We start from the raw sequence: 15,969 nt of genomic DNA, 5'->3' as shown, positions 1-15,969 counted from the left end.
GACCTTATCAACGGAAGCATTCTGCACAAGCACTGGCTCAGCGTCTCAAACAAATCACCAAGTTGTGGGCAGGCAATGCCCTGACTTGGAGAGGAGGTAAAAGGTTGACAAAAACCTTCATGGGTTCCTCAGGGTAGCTGCCTTTCACAGCTTCTCTCTTGGGAACTCTGGTGTGTGGATGGTGCTTGCAAAACAGGGACCGAGGGAGGAACACTGGTGGTAACGCTGGGCACTGTCGGTGTCACGCTGGCTCCAGCCTGGGGCTTCCTCCTCCACCTCCCCGCGACACCCACTCTCCCTACAAAGGGGGGAGGGTCCCCTACTGCCCAGACACCAGTACTGCCTTTTATCTTTTGTCGGAGGACATTGAGGGACATGGGAACCAGAGTCCCGCTGAAATGCTTCCCCTCAGCCAGAGGCCACAGCCTGCAAAAGGAAACTTCTTTCATGGGGCTGTGATTTCCTGAGGATATTACCTACTACATGTGCCCAGGGGTTCCAGAGGAATTATGGTTTTGGAGTTTGTATTTGTTGTATTTGTTTTTATTTTTGTAATACAAAGAGGGAGAGAGGAGGCGAAGGGATGGGGCCCAGCGTCATCCCAGAACAGCTTCTAGAGCATACGTTTTGACAAGGCAATTTCGGGGTCTGTGTTTTAGGAAACTCTCCAGGCTGTCAATCTCAGTGCAAAGAGCTTAAAATAAAGACCTCCCGTCTGCTCACCACACGGGGATCTAACACAAAATGCAGAACAAACCTGTTGGGAAAATGCCTGCCCTTAAAAGAAGAGTGAGTGCTGTAAAGATGCATTAAACAGAATCTTCCAGGAATCAAGTGGGCTGTGACGTCACAAACCCAGAAGCACAGAATAACATTTCCAACTGTAGAACCACTAGCTAAAAAAAGGGGGGAGGATCGCAAGATGACAGGCAGGGGGTCCTCCCCCAGATACCTGCCTCTTCTTTTTGTGCTGAAAAGACTTATGAACTGGAGAGTAGAAAAGCGGCCTTGGGAGTGGGAGCAGATGCCTGGTGATTTCGGCTCAGTCTCTGGGGAGCAGAGGGGGTGCTCACTGTTTCCCCGCCTGTCTGCCCGGCTTCTTTTCTGGCTGACCTCTGCCAGTGCCTGGGATGCCACCTCGGCCCCGGCCACCAAACACACCTGTGGAACAGAGAGGGAGCAGGGGTGGTACTTCAGCAGAGCTGGCCGGGGAGGTCTCACTGTGGACTGGGACTGGGAATTGGAACCCTTAGAATACGGCTAAATCATCTAAGCTTCCACCTCTGTAAAATGGGACCAGTGACTATACCAATGGTGAGGGCAGGCTGAGAATCTGAGGTGGAGCGTCTGACCAGGGCTGGGCATGAGTAGGGCCCCAGAACATTCTCAGTGTGATGAGGGCCAAGATCAGCTCCCCAGGGGTGCAAAGGATGCTAGGGAGGACAGAGGTTGGCACCAAGTCACGCTGGGGCTTGGGGTAGGCTTCCTGGAAGAGAGAGAGGGCTGGGGGCCAGGGCTGGAGGTGGTCGTCAGGACAAAGGGGAGGGGCTTCCAGGAGGAACATGAGCTAGGACCAAAACAAGGCCTGCACTCAGCCCAGGAGGAGGGCAGTGACCTCCAGCTGTGAGACTGTGTCAGGGGACACAGGCTTTCCTTGCTCTACCACCACTTACATCTGGCCCAGGAGAAAAATGATTGGGGGTTTCTGTGTGTCCGGCCCAGAGGGAGCAGGGGAGCTCCAAAGTCTGAAGCCAGAGGTGGGGCTGTTTGCAGACCGCCCCCCTTTTTTTTCCCTGTCTTTTTAGGGCTGCATCCATGGCATAGGGAAGGTCCCAGGCGAAGGGTCAAATTGGAGCTATGGCTGCCAGGCTGCGCCACAGCAAGGTGGGATCCGAGCCGCACCTTCAACTACACCGTAGTTCATGGCAACGTCGGATCCTTAACCCACTGAGCCGAGGCCAGGGGTCGAACCTGTGTCCTCATGGATACTGGCTGGGTTCACACTGAGCCACAACAGGAACTCCCCAGAAGACCTTTCACATGGTACAGGCGGCACTGCTGTGGGAGGTGGGCAGTCGGCAGTAGGCCGTGTCCAAAAGAGTCTCAGAAGGATTAAGGGCAGCGTGGGGACAAAAGCCAATGCTGGCAAGGTCTGCTAACCTCATCTCTCACAGGGCAAGACCAGCTGTGCCAAGCAGAGCTTGGCCATGTGGGGAGTCCTGTGAGATTTCCACCAGCCATTGAGAGCCCCGTGGCCGCCCTGTTCAGAGCCATGTGAACAAGCCTTGCTCTCCCCGTCCTCCTTGCACCTTCAGGCAGTTTACTCAACAGTGGAGGCCCCCAGTGTGAAGAGCCTAGCCCTCAGGACAGGCCCTGAGATCCTGAGGGCCCTGCTCACACCCAGGCCTTGGCTACCCTCCACCTGGACTGCCTTCTTGCCCTCATCCTCTGGTTCCTTCCTGTCAGGGCCGGCTCCTGTGTCCTTCCTGGCTCTGCCTGAGAGCGCCCAGGGCAGGCCCTGGGCTGGGCACGCAGGAGCCCCCTTCAGATAAAAGAGACAAAGCCAGATAGGTCCCTCAAACAGGAGCCTGGCAGCGGGGGAGGCAGGGAGGGGTGGGGTCTGCAGATGGCGTCTGGGCTCAGGCCCCAGCTGACTGCTGAAATTTAATTTTATGCCAGATTTCTAATCTCAGGATGGTGTGGAGGGAATTGATCACAAAGGCGTGACCTTGGCTTTGTATAAAGAAGTCGCATCTGGGAAAGGTCCCATGCCAGGCCAGGGTCCTCAGCAGCAGCCCGGTGAGGCGGGCACTGGGAGCCCTCTCTGCGGAGAGGAAACTGAGCCTCGGAGAGGTGACCAGAGCACCAGGAAACACAGGCAGGGCTCGAGTCCCAGGTCTGTGTGGGTGCCACATGCGTCTGCTGGACTGGACCTGGAGCTAAGGGAGCACCAAGAACCGGGGCAGGAGGGCCCAGGTGGGTGGGAGTCAGCATTGACCACAGGGCTCAGCCTGGGCTCCCAGTGTTGAGGTCATGGGGCAGGACAGGCGGCAGCCAGCAGCATCAGCTGTTCCACAGAGGAGCCCCATGAGTCACAGCCCCCCAGCTCCATGTAGGAGGGGCTCAGAGCCAGGCCTTCAGCATCGTGACGGCACCGGCCAAGAATGTCAACACTGGGCCGGGACAGATGCCACGTGCTGCACTCGCCCCCCCTCCGCCCGCCCTGCTGTGGGGAGGCCCCAGCAGCGTCGCAGCCTGCTAGGGGAGAAGGGCGGAGAGCAGACCTACCTCTTCCAGCACCCCCCATACCACGGCCCTTTTGCTGCTTCTGCTGCTGCAGGCCACCGCGGCCACGGCCCTTGGCCACCACCTCCTCCTTGACCATGTCGATGATCTCGTCAGGGATGCGGAGGTACTTGATGGTGCTGCCACGGATGTAACACTCGGGCATCCGCCAGAATTTGTCCCCATCCTGCGAGGGGTGGGGTGGGGTGTCAGACCTGTGTTGGGGTGGGGTGTGGATAGATGCTGCAGGGGCACCTGGCATTACCCTCAGTCTGCCAAGTTCTCCGTCCTGGATGCAATACAGGAGGGGCCACCCCCCAGCAGGATCTCTCTGGGCCCTTGGCAGCCCTTCATGCCTGAGGGAGGGCGGGGTGGGGCCGTGTGAGAAGGCCTGTGTGTCCTTGGCCTATCCTCTGGTGTAGGATGCAGCCCAAAGCCCAGAAAGGGGTGAGGCTGTCCCATATGCCAGGTGCTGCCACAGCCAGATCCTTCCTAAATTCTGCCCCAGCCTTCCAGAACTCACCTTCTGAACCCTCTCTACATGCCCTGACTCCTTCCTTCACCCAAGTAGCTCGTGACGGGGTCTGAGCTGGGCATGGGACACAGGTGAGCAGGATAAAGACCTTGTGTGATGGATGAAGAGGGCTGGGAGGCCAGCCAGGGGAACCTCCAGGTGATGCCAGTTTTCAGGGGAGCTGATGGAGACTGAAAATGAGGGAACTTGTCTTTTTTGTTCTTTTTTTAGGGCCATACCCGAGGCATAGGGAAGTTCCCAGGCTAGGGGTCGAATCAGAGCTACAGCTGCCAGCATACACCACAGCCACAGCAACGCGGGATCCAAGCTGTGTCTGCAAACTACATCACAGCTCAGGGCAACAGTGGATCCTTAACCCACTGAGCGAGGCCAGGGATCAAACCTGCATTGTCAGGGATGCTAGTCAGATTCGTTTCTGCTGAGCCATGATGGGAACTCCAAGAGACGAGGGGACTTGTAAAGCCACAGGCTCACAAGCAATGCCAACCCTCTGGTTCTTAGGATGCTGACTATCTCCCCACCACCCACACTACCACATACCCTGTGACCAGCACAAGGCCTTCCCCTGACCCCGCCTCCTACTGCCCTTGGGCAGGAGCCCAGGGCCTCATCTATCAGACAGCTCTCCGGCCCCACCCCTGCTGCCCCAAGCCAGAAGCCTGGGCAACCCCCCACCCCCAGAATCAGACCAAGACATCTCCCTGCTTAGATCCCAATCAGGGCCCTGTTGGCCCAAGGACAAGGTCCAAACTCCTCAGTGTGGCTCCAGAGGGCCTGAGATCCAGCCCCACCCTGGCCGCCCTCTCTTGGCACTGAATGCGCCTTCCAGATGGAACTTTCTGGAACATACACAGTGGGCTTCTGGCCCCCAGCACTTTGCACACACACTGGTCCCACATTTTTGTGTCTAACTCCAGCTGCCTCCTTGAAACCCCCGGTTCTCTTGCATGACACTCGTCAGCAGTGCCTGGGCCACTAGAGCCCAGCCCAGTGGAGGCACTCGATGGGGACAAATGGAATGTTTGAAGGCCAACTCTTCCCAGGAACACACAGAAGAGCCCCCGATCCATGCAGGAACCTCAAGAGGCCTCGGAGCATTCCTTTCCCAGAAAGACAGGCAACGGGCCAAGTCCGTGGGGATGCAAAATACAGCCAGACAGAAACTGATTCTGTGGAAACTCAGGGCCAGGACTGGGGCTGGCCGCTCAGTGCTAGCTTTTCCCTCAGCCTAGGGCAGGCCAAGCCCAGCGTGCTCCCTGTAGAACAGGGCTTACTCTGCTTTCCATGGGGACAGCTAAATGCCTCCCAACCCTTGCTCTCCCCTGTTTTCTCAGCCCCCTGGGGTCTCTGCATCCAGCTGTCAGCTACCCAAGGGAGGGAGGGGCCACCATCACCTTTTTATAGATGAGGACGTTGAATGCCCTGAGAATGTACCTCATACCAGCCTCTCCTCCCAATTGCTGGCTCACAGAGGGGGACTCCTCAGGGGGAGCCATGTGTCCAGTCTCAGCTGGCCCCGGAGGCCAGACTGACATTGCCCTGAGACACAGTGATGGGTTCCAGGTCCCCAGAAGCAGACATAGACCTACTGGCCACGTGCAGAAGGCCACGTGCTCAGCAGTACTATCTGCCACAGCCACACTGGAAATGCCTAAACACCTGCCACCAGGAGCGCAGTCCCAAGAAGTAGGGCACAGAGCTGAGCAGGCGAGGGGAGAGGGTCATACTCACCTGTCTGCGTTTTTTGGGTGTGAAATATCCAGGGCAGACCAGGGGCAAGAGTGGCTGGCATGGAGAGCCCTGGGGGCATGCTGCCCACAGCTCAGTACAGCCCCACCCTGGCTGGGCCTGCCAGCAGCTTCCGCCCCGAAGCAAGGTGAAAGGAACGCTCTAGCAGAACCCACTGCAGGTTAGTGGGACGGAGTCCTGCCTTCACCACTGTCCTTGTCCTCCTCCCTTTGTGGCTCATCCCAGGACAGGGAAGGCCTGTGACCCTGGGACCAATGTCCCCAGCCCTGGCCCTGCCCTTCCTGGTTTCAGGCCTCAGGAGAAACAAACCCCCTGGTGGCCTGGCCATCCCACAGCAGCACCACCATGGTCCGCCCGGTGGGCAACATCCACAGTCAGCCAGGACCAAAAGCAGCAGAAGATGATGAGGCACCAGAGGGTGGGGGATGGGGAGACAGCTCGATACCTGCCAGGCAGCATCCCCACAGGTGCAAAGTCCAGGGCACTAGAGGAACTAGGAGCCTTGTCCATCAACCTTCCACACCGCCCAGTCCCTCAGGCCCCGCCCCTCCACAAGCCCCACCCCACGGGATGACCAGCCGTAAGGGCTAAGGTATGTCCTGTTCCACTCCTCCCACAAGGCCCAGGGAGAGGCCTGCAACCCCACTTGGAAGCAAGGACTCTAAGGCTCTGTAAGCCCTAGGTACAAGTGCACATTCCTGGCCACATAGTTTCCATGCTTCCCTACCCCCATCAGACCAGCGCCGCCTGAAAGCCCCCGGGCATCAGGTGCAGAGTTGGGGTGCAGGGCACTCACCCTGGATGTGCAGATCACCTCACGCAAGTTGATGTTCATCCAGTTGTCACAGCTCACCAGATGCCCATTATACGTCTCCCCGTTTTTGAGCTCTACCAACTGGAGAGAAATGGGTCCGTCAGTCTCAGGCCCAAGGAAGGTGCAGCCCTACCCTAAGAGCAGGTGACCCCCACCGAACCTCATTCAGACATGTCCTCAGCTGCTCTTAGGACTCAGTGGCTAGAGCACCCAGCACCCAGGCCTCCTCGCCAGAGGCCTGTCTTGCTGGGCAACGGCCTCTGCTTTCACTGTACACTTTGCTGGGCACTGCAGACTTCCTGCGATGAAAACCGTTGTGTTTGTTTGTGGGGGAAAAAAAACCCACAAATCTTTTTCTTTTTAGGGCCGCACCCGAGGGATATGGAGGTTCCCAGGCTAAGGGTCAAATTGGAGCTGTAGCCACTGGCCTACACCACAGCCACAGCAATGCCAGATCTGAGCCACATCTGCAACCTACACCACAGCTCACGGCAACGCCGGATCCTTAACGCACTGCACGAGGCCAGGGATCGAACCTGCGTCCTCATGGATGCTAGTCAGATTCATTTCTGCTGAGCCACAACAGGAACTCCAAAACCCAGGAATCTTTAAAGGAACAAGTATGGTTAGGGTAACAGGGTGGCTAGGGATAGCACGTGTGTAAGCTTCGGTGGTCTGGAAACACTGGTTTTCACTGCAATAATTACTCATCTATTTTGATGTGTTTGGGGAAAAGCACATCATTTTAAAGACATGTTACTGCTGGGAAAAGGCTGAGATTTAAAAAAGCATTGGGGGGGTTACAGAAATAAATAAAACAAAATAAAATAAAATAAAACAAAATTGACTCAGCTACTTGCCCAAGAGAAATGATGGTATTCATCTATGGAAAAACGTGTGCATACACAGAGGCTAACAGCAGCCAAAATATTCAGATAGCCAAAAATGCAGAACAACCCTAATGCCCATTACCAGTAGACAAATGGATAAATAAAACGTGGGGTTTCAATACAATGGAATTATCACCTGGCCATAAGGAATGAAACCCTGACACATGCTACTACGTGGAGATACCTTGAAAACTTCAGGCTGAGTGATGAGTTCCCATCGTGGCTCAGCAGTTAATGAACCTGACTAGTATCCATGATGTGCAGGTTCGATCCCTGGACTTGCTCAGGGGGTGAAGGATCCGGCGTTGCTGTGAGCTGTGGTGTAGGCCAGTGGCTGCAGCTCCAATTAGACCCCTAGCCTGGGAACCTCCACATGTCACAAGTGCGGCCCTAAAAAGACAAAAAATAAAAAATAAAAAATAAGCTTCAGGCTGAGTGAAAGAAGCAAGACACAAAAGGCCACACAGTATATGATCCCATTTACAGGAAATGTCCAGAATAGGCAAACCCAGAGACAGAAAGCAGACTAGTGGTTGTCAGAGGCTGGGATTGAAGCGACTGCTACTGGAGACCAGGTCTCTTTCTGGAGTGATAGGATTGCTCTGCAACTACATCGAGGTGGTGGCTGCACGACACCATGAATATAATGAATGTCCCTAAATTGTACACTTTGAAAGGTTGAATTGCATGATTTAGGAATAGCACCTGAACAAGAAAAGGAAAGACTACAGAACACACTGACAGACACCACACTGCACCATGAACAAAAGCAGCTTAAGGAGTTCCCGTTGTGGCTCAGCAGAAACGAATCCGACTAGGAACCATGAGGTTGCAGGTTCGATCCCTGGCCTCGCTCAGTGAGTTGGGGATCTGGCATTGCCATGAATTGTGGTGTCGGTCACAGACATGGCTTGGATCCCACGTTGCTGTGACTATGGCATGGGCTGGCAGCAACAGCTCCAATTCAACCCCTAGCCTGGGAACCTCCACATGCTGCGAGTGCAGCCCTAAAAACCTAAAAAAAAAAAAAAAAAAGCAGTTTAAGGAATGCATATCACATGAGCCCATCCATATTTTAAAAAATCATTCACAAAAAGAAAAACAAATTAATTCACATTCATACACACAAACACCAGAGGTCTAGCTGTGTATATATCAAAGTTAAACTGATAGGAAGATTAATGGAGAGGGGCTTTTACTGTCTATGAATCTCTAGTGTTTGTTTTTTTTTTTTTTTTTTTTTTTTTTTTTGGTCTTTTTGCCATTTCTTGGGCTGCTGCCGCAGCATATGGAGGTTCCCAGGCTAGGGGTCAAATTGGAGTTGTAGCCGCCAGCCTACACCACAGCCACAGCAACATGGGATCTGAGTCATGTCAGCGACCTACACCACAGCTCACAGCAATGCCGGATCCTTAACCCACTGAGCGAGGCCAGGGATCGATCCTGCAACCTCATGGTTCCCAGTCAGATTCGTTAACCACTGAGCCACGATGGGAACTCCACTATGTTAAAAATTTTTGGCCATGCCTGCAGCCCGTGGAAGTTGCCAGGCCAGGGATCAAACCCGTGCCACAGCAGTGACCAGATCCACAGCAGTGACAACACCAGATCCTTAACCCACTAAACCATGAGAGAACACCATATTTGAGCTTTTTAATAAGCCTGTATTACTTTGATCAGCAGCAGAAATAACCCAGGTCCTGACATGCATGGGAAGGAGAACAGGACAAGCTGCTACTCTGTGGACAGGGAGGAAGCGGGTTTGGCTAGAGGCACCTGACCCTTTGTCCAGTGTCCCCACTGAAACTCTCCATCCCAGACCAGTATGTACTCACCATTGGGTGATTCTGAGCTGTTTTCAGCAGCGACAAGGGAAGCTGAAAGGCGAACACAAACACATGACTTGTCTGTTTCATTAGTGCTGTGGGCCCCCCCACCCAGGCAGGGCCGAGACTCCAGTCCCAATATTAGGGGCGCAGGAGCACGCACCCCACGACAGAAATGCCTTTTCCAAACTCTGCCCAACTCCAGGACACACACAGTTAGGACAGAAAAGTCTCAGACCCCCTCCCTGCCAATCTCAGAGGCAGCTGCCCTCTGGTCTTGGTACTGACCATTCTGGACATTTCTTTGTAGCTGCAGATACTCACACCTCTGATAGCACCAGCCCTCTGTGCTTATCAGCAGCATCACAGCACACAGGTCCTGCTGTTGCTTGTTTTTTGACATTTCTGAGATGTATCCATGTTAATACATACAACTCTAGCTAGCCCTTTTGTTTTCAGCATTGTAGGTGGTTATCATCACACCCACTTCATGGATGGGGATATTGCGGCTCAGAAACTGAGCTTGGCTTGACCCCCAACAGTCAGCAGCCAGTTCATGCTAGGCCCACATCTGAGGTGGGGGTGGGGACAGCCCTGACTGAACCAAGAGTGAATGGGCTAGGCACAATGCAACTGGGAGTCCACGTGATCTGAGGAGGCCACGTCTGAGCCCCCGTTCAGAGAGAGAAATTGAGCAGGTGAGAGGAAGAAACATTTCAGAAAAAGTCTGTGGTTACCGCAAGGGCCAGGAGACAAAAGGATGGAATTTAAAAACCCACCCAGATAAGGTGAACCTTCAAGATAGTTCTTTTTCCATTATTACTGATTTTATTTTATTTTTTTGATCTACTCGCAGCATGCAGAAATTCCTGGGCCAGGAATCAAATCCATGCCACAGATGTAACCAGAGCCACAGCAGAGGGCAGAGGCAACGCCAGATTCTTAACCTGCTGGAACATGGGAGTCCTGAATTTCTTTTCTTTTCTTTTTTTTTTTTTGTCTTTTCTAGGGCCGCATCCGCGACATATGGAAGTTCCCAGGCTAGGGGTCCAATTGGAGCTGTAGCCACTGGCCTGCGCCAGAGCCACAGCAATGCCAGATCCAAGCCGTGTCTGCGATCAACATCACAGTTCACAGCAATGCAGGATCCTTAACCCACTGAGCAAGGCCAGGGGTGGAACCCGCAATCTCATGGTTTCTAGTTGCATTCATTAACCACTGAGCCACAGTGGGAACTCCCCAAATTTCTTTTTTTAGAACATATAGTGTAACTGGGAAAGAAATCGGCTCTTTTCATTCTGGGAATGCAAATCACAACCCACACGCTAGACCCTGTCTCTGGGTCTCCAGAAGGGTGACTTGGATGGGAGTGCCTGGGTCCAGGGTCCAATGACAGCCTATCCAGTAGGGCCAGGTGAAGGTTCTAGACCAAGGGCCCCACAATATGGGACAGTGTCTCAGGGAGGATGACACCTTGCCCTAGTGACTTGGGAATTCTAAGTTGGCCTGACCCCCCAGAGTTCTTTGCAGGAGAGCTCCAGCCCACCCTTCACACTCCCAATAGGAGGCAGCCACTTCTCCAGGTGGTGGGGACCGTAAGGCCTCTCTGTGAAGAGGCCCTCCACCCCCAGAGGACGGCTCCCTATGGAAGGGCTTGGGGTGGGGGTGGCGGATGCCACATCCCACAGGCCTTCTCTGAGAAGAGCCACCTGGGGGAGATCCAGCAGTGGCAGGAAGCTGGGCCCAAGCCCACTTCCTGCACTGGCTTCCTGGAGGGGCAAGATAAAGAGGAGGAAGGTGCCACGTGGAGGAGAGGTGGAGGAGAGGTGGCTGGTCCTAGAAGGCAGCTGGGGGTCCCAACACAGGCAACATGCAGCCCCTGCCCCCTCCTCTGGAATGCATCTGTCTGGAGTTCCTGTTGTGGCACAGTGAAAACAAATCCAACCAGTATCCATGAAGATGTGGGTTCGATCCCTGGCGCTGCTCAGTGGGTTAAGGATCCGGCGTTGAAGTGAGCTATGGTATAGGTCACAGACGTAGCTCTAATCCCGTGTGGCTGTGGCTGTGGTATGGGCCGACAGCTGCAGCTCCAATTCCACCCCTAGCCTGGGAACTTCCATATGCTGCAGGTGTGGGCCTAAAAAGGAAAAAAGAAAAAGGAACACATCTGTCTGATGCTGCCTGAGCACAGCAAGCTGTGGAGAAAGAACAGGAGGCTCAGATATGCATGAGGGAGCCACAGAGCCAGGTGGTATTCTATTATAGAGAAGCTCAGGGTTTTCCTGGACAAGCCTGTTTGCTGTATCCACAACGGGAATCAGGACCAGAGCAATGACACACTTGAGTCCTCCTCCCAGATCACCGGAGACGGGGACAGGGCCAGGCCAGCCCCTGTCCTGGAAGGTGAGAATGAAAATGGACTGTGTGGAGAGGTGGAGGGAGTAGGAGTAGCACAGCCAAGGCCCCTCTAGATGAGGTACCAGCAGCTAGGAGGGACACCCAAGGATACAGAGCAAGGTCTGGGTAAAGCCGGGGAAAGCAGATTAATGCCTGTTAGCAGAAGACCCACAGATGTCCTTTTATGGCATACCTTGCCTTCAGGCTGTCTCTCTCAGGCTACCATCCTGTCCCAGCTACGAGTAGCACACCCCTGGAGGACCCACAGCCTTTGCAGCTGTTGCCAGCAGTGTGACCTCAGAGGACGGCAGCGACACAGATGGAACCAGCACCTGCTCACACCCTCCCCTGCACACCCGCTCCCTTGGCTAGCCACAGAGCCAGGCCTGACACGGCTCTAGCAAACTGGCCCGCTCACTTCTTCACACCACGCCTGGTGCTATTGGTCAAACTTTGTTCCTTGGTTCCCTCTACCTGGGGTGCCCTCCCCCAGGCTGGTGACTTCTGCTTCAGCCAGCCCCTCATTATAACCCCATCAAGGGAATGAGGTTTCCACCTGGGCCACCCTCTGCTTCTATTATAGGGTATAGCCAGTCTCTAATTAACTTGTTTATTTATTACGTCTCCCTGGCTAGACTGGAAACACCAAGCCTCTTGCTAGACTGGAAAATTCAGAGGGTGTGGACTTTGTCCAGTGCTGAACACTGGGCCAGGCACATGCAAGGGACTCAGTAAATATTTGCTGACAAATATAGCACATACCACCCAGGGAGGCACTCCAGGCAGGGGGTGGTGACAGGGGTGGGGTGGGGTGGGGAATACTTGCCACACCTCACAAGACAAGGAAAAGGAGAAGCTCAGGTAGGGAAAGGTGGCATTGGGACAGCCCTCCAAGACTTCAACAACCGCAGCAGTGGTCATATCTACTTCCTTGTTCCCAAACGCTGTTGGAGACAAAGGCCAAAGGAAGAGGAGGAACCTGGTGAACTTGAAAGCGAGGGGTATGCTGGGGTGGGGGAAAGCATGAAGGTGCCAGGGATACAGGAGAGGGCAGATCACCCAGTTCAGGGGGGAGCAAGGGCTGTGTGGAATTTGGAGTCATAAAAAGCTTCAGGGAAGAGAATTCTTTTCTCTAGCCTTTCTCAGAACATCTGGGGTCTGGCCCTCAGGTCTAGGTCCATCCACACCTAAATACATTTATTTATTTGCTTTTTAGGGCCGCACCCATGGCATATGGAGGTTCCCAGGCTAGGGGTCGAATTGGAGGTACAGCCACCAGCCTGCGCCACAGCCACATGGGATCTGATCCACGTGTGCAGCTTACACCACAGCTCACAGCAACACTGGATCCTTAATCCACTAAGCAAGACCTGGGATCAAACCCCCAACCTCATGGTTATTACTCGGATTCGTTTCTGCTGTGCCACAATGGAAACTTCCACAACTGGATTTAATGGTGTCCTGAGGTTCCCAACTCAGGAAGCTGCTGATCACCCACTCCCTCACCCAGACCTTGGCTTGGCTTCCGCCCCACCCCGACCACAAGGAACAGGCAGTGTGTAATGCCTTAGCCACTCCTGAACACAGACTTTGCACAGACACTGTTCTAGGCTCTGGCAATATATGAGGATAAAACAGAGATCCTATCTCCATGGAGCTTAACAAATGGATTCTTCCACAGACCAACTCTACCCTCCAGAGAGACGAACAGAGAGAACGAAGCTGCTCCCTTCTCTCCATCCCTACAATGACCAGAAGAATTACTGAACCCTCATGGTCAGCTCCGAAAAATGTGCAGCGACCATCTTAGAGGACTCGAGGGCTGATGGGCCAGGTTCTCTCCCAGCTCAATTCCTCTGTGTGGGCCTCCATTTCCCTGTCTGTCACTCACTGGGGACACAGGCACGCTGGTTTAGATCTCCAATTTCCACAACTTGTGAGATGGCATGGCCCTGGGGAGACTTCCTGCCAGGGCCTCGATTTTTTTGTTTTCTAAACTGGGATACGGTTAGCCCATCCATGGCTGAAAACGCCCCCCCTTCCCCTGGAACCATATGCTGTGTGACCCCGGAAGAAGTTAACCTTGCTTTGGGTCTGCTTTTTAGTCTGAAAAGGAGAGGCATAAGAGGTTGCGCAGCTAGCATTCCAAGGGCAGTACAACCCCCGAAATTCCCCAGATTGGCTGAATTTGAGAAAGAAGGCCGGCCCCCTACTGCCTGGTGCTCTAGCTTTACTGTCTAGGAGGTCAGATCGGGTCGGATGCACTGGGAGCCATTTCCCCGTCCGAAAACTCACTCTGCTGCATTCACCGGGCCCTTCAGCAGGTCCCCTTCCTCTCTGGCCTCAGTTTCCCCATCTGCAAAATGGGAAGACTGCTGCCAGACTGCCATACTGTGATTTCATTTCTATCCAATCCCAAGCTCCCCCGAGACCGACGTGCTTGGTGTCCTGGGAGAAGCTCTTCCACTCTCCGGCCTGTCCTCCCCACCTTGGGCGAAGGGGCAGGACTCAAGGCCCAGATTACAGGCTGGCTCCACAACGCCCCTGAACCAACAACCGCCCCGAGGGCCCTTGGCGGCCGGCTCCCCCGTCGCACCGCCCTCACCATGGTGTCGGCGGGGACTAGGCTCGTGGGCTACTTCCGCCGCCGCCGCCGCTCACGTTCCCGCCGGTAGCTGCAGCTCTGCGCGCCACTAGGCTGAAATGGAGTGGCAGCAACGCGAGCCAGTCAGCACGAGGCTCATGGGAAGGCCAACCAATCCACGCGGAGTAAGGCGGGGCCTATTAAACACGAGGGGCGGGGCGGGCCGCGTTCCTACCGGAGAAATGAGAGAGAGAGTCGTAAAGTGCCGCTATGAGTGCTGCAAAAGGGGGCGGAGCAATGTGCGCCGGCGCAGGAGGCCTTGTGGGTAAGGGCGCCTGCGCAGGTGCAATCTTCAGTGATTTTTCCGGGCTCCACGCTGTGGGCAAAACGGGGTAGTGCCTCCAATTTCCAAATGGAGGAATGGCAGCTCTATGGTTATTGCCATGTGTCCCTTCGAGCTCCTACTCTTCTGATTCTCTTTATTGTAGTTGACCGTTGTCCAGGGCACTTCTTTTGATAGGCTAGACGTACCGGTGTGAACCTCAGTTTGCTTCCCTTTGAAATGGGCTTAATAATAGTGTCTGCTTTAGAAGGTTGCAATGAGTGCCAAGTGATTTATGCCTTGTAAAAGAAGAGTGCCCGGCACGTACTGAGCACTTGATACACGGACATGCAATAAATATTTATTGAGCATCTACTACGGGCCTCCTCCTGGAAACACAGAAGAGAATAAACCAAACAAAACTCCTGGCCCTCCTGAGGTTTAGGAGCCCACTGGGGAGGCAGACTGTAAACAAAATAGACAAATGTATTAGTTTCCTTGGGCTGCCATAACAAATGATCAAACTGGGTGGTTTTATTTTTTTATTTTTATTTGAATATTTTTTGCTTTTTAGGTCCTCACCCATGGCATATGAACGTTCCCAAGCTAGGGGTCGAATTGGATGGAGCTACAGTTGCCTACACCATAGCCATGGCAATGCAGGATCTGAGCAGCATTTGTGGCCTACACCGCAGCTTCCTTAACCCACTGATTGAGGCCAGGGATTGAACCTGAGTCCTCATGGATACCTAGTCCGGTTCCTTACTGCTGAGCAACAACAGGAACTCCAAACTGGGTGGTTTTAAACAGTAAAACTTAATCCGAAAGACTGAAATCAAAGTTTTAGCAGAGTTGGTTCTTTCTGAAGGATCTGAGGGGCAATTCATCCCATGCTTCTCTGCCAGCAATCCTTGTAGTTCTTGGCACAGATTCCTCTGTCATCACATGGTGCTTTTCTTTGTGTGTCTCTGTGTCTCAACTCTTCCTCTTTTTTTTTTTTTTTTTTTTTTGTCTTTTTGCTATTTCTTGGGCCGCTCCCGCGGCATATGGAGTTTCCCAGGCTAGGGGTTGAATCGGAGCTGTAGCCACCAGCCTACGCCAGAGCCACAGCAACGCGGGATCCGAGCCGCGTCTGCAACCTACACCACAGCTCACGGCAACGCCGGATCGTCAACCCACTGAGCAGGAGCAGGGACTGAACCCGCAACCTCATGGTTGCTAGTCGGATTCGTTAACCACTGCGCCACGACGGGAACTCCTCTTCCTCTTTTTTTATGAAGGCATTCCTTTCTCGTATTAGGCCCTTCCTAAACTCAGGTTAAATTTCATCTTGAGATCCTTAATTATATCGACAAAGACTTTATTTCCAATAAGGCCATATTCACAGATATGGGGGTTAGAACTGATCTCTGTTATCGATGTTCTGTTGGAACATTAGCCTGCAGTTGAGCAAGATCAAACATGAAACTATTTTATTTATTTATTTATTTTATTTTTTGTCTTTTTGCCTTTTCTTGAGCTGCTCCCGCGGCATATGGAGGTTCCCAGGCTAGGGGTCGAATTGGAG

General features: G+C 53.6%; 1 protein-coding gene across 3 annotated transcripts; it reads right to left on the bottom strand.

The window, feature by feature from the left end:
- Positions 522–14,220, bottom strand: LSM4 (LSM4 homolog, U6 small nuclear RNA and mRNA degradation associated). Of its 3 annotated transcripts, XM_021083530.1 has the most exons (6): positions 14,102–14,180; positions 13,792–13,852; positions 9,109–9,150; positions 6,366–6,464; positions 3,289–3,472; positions 522–1,161 (listed from the first exon to the last, which is right to left on the bottom strand). In XM_021083530.1, the coding sequence occupies exons 3-6, from the start codon at positions 9,109–9,111 to the stop codon at positions 1,070–1,072; spliced, it is 378 nt and encodes a 125-aa protein (XP_020939189.1). In that variant the 5' UTR covers positions 9,112–9,150; positions 13,792–13,852; positions 14,102–14,180; the 3' UTR covers positions 522–1,069. The 3 variants fall into 3 exon arrangements, with proteins under 3 accessions (XP_020939189.1, XP_020939187.1, XP_020939188.1); XM_021083528.1 differs by lacking the exon at positions 13,792–13,852 and having other exon boundaries at positions 14,102–14,220; XM_021083529.1 differs by lacking the exons at positions 13,792–13,852; positions 14,102–14,180 and adding an exon at positions 11,690–12,129.

This window comes from Sus scrofa, chromosome 2 (assembly GCF_000003025.6).
Source record: "Sus scrofa isolate TJ Tabasco breed Duroc chromosome 2, Sscrofa11.1, whole genome shotgun sequence".
Lineage (NCBI taxonomy): Eukaryota > Metazoa > Chordata > Mammalia > Artiodactyla > Suidae > Sus > Sus scrofa.
Note: the sequence above shows the minus strand (reverse complement) of the source record. Positions and strands in the feature narration are given on the sequence as shown.

What these genes read in the sequence shown, in the direction of transcription:
- LSM4 (XM_021083528.1), bottom strand. An exon ending in CAGCTCAGAATCACCCAATG is followed by an intron (nt 6,465 to 9,108) that starts GTGAGTACATAC and finishes ATTTCTCTCCAG; the next exon opens with TTGGTAGAGCTCAAAAACGG. An exon ending in TATGGGGGGTGCTGGAAGAG is followed by an intron (nt 1,162 to 3,288) that starts GTAGGTCTGCTC and finishes TCTGTTCCACAG; the next exon opens with GTGTGTTTGGTGGCCGGGGC.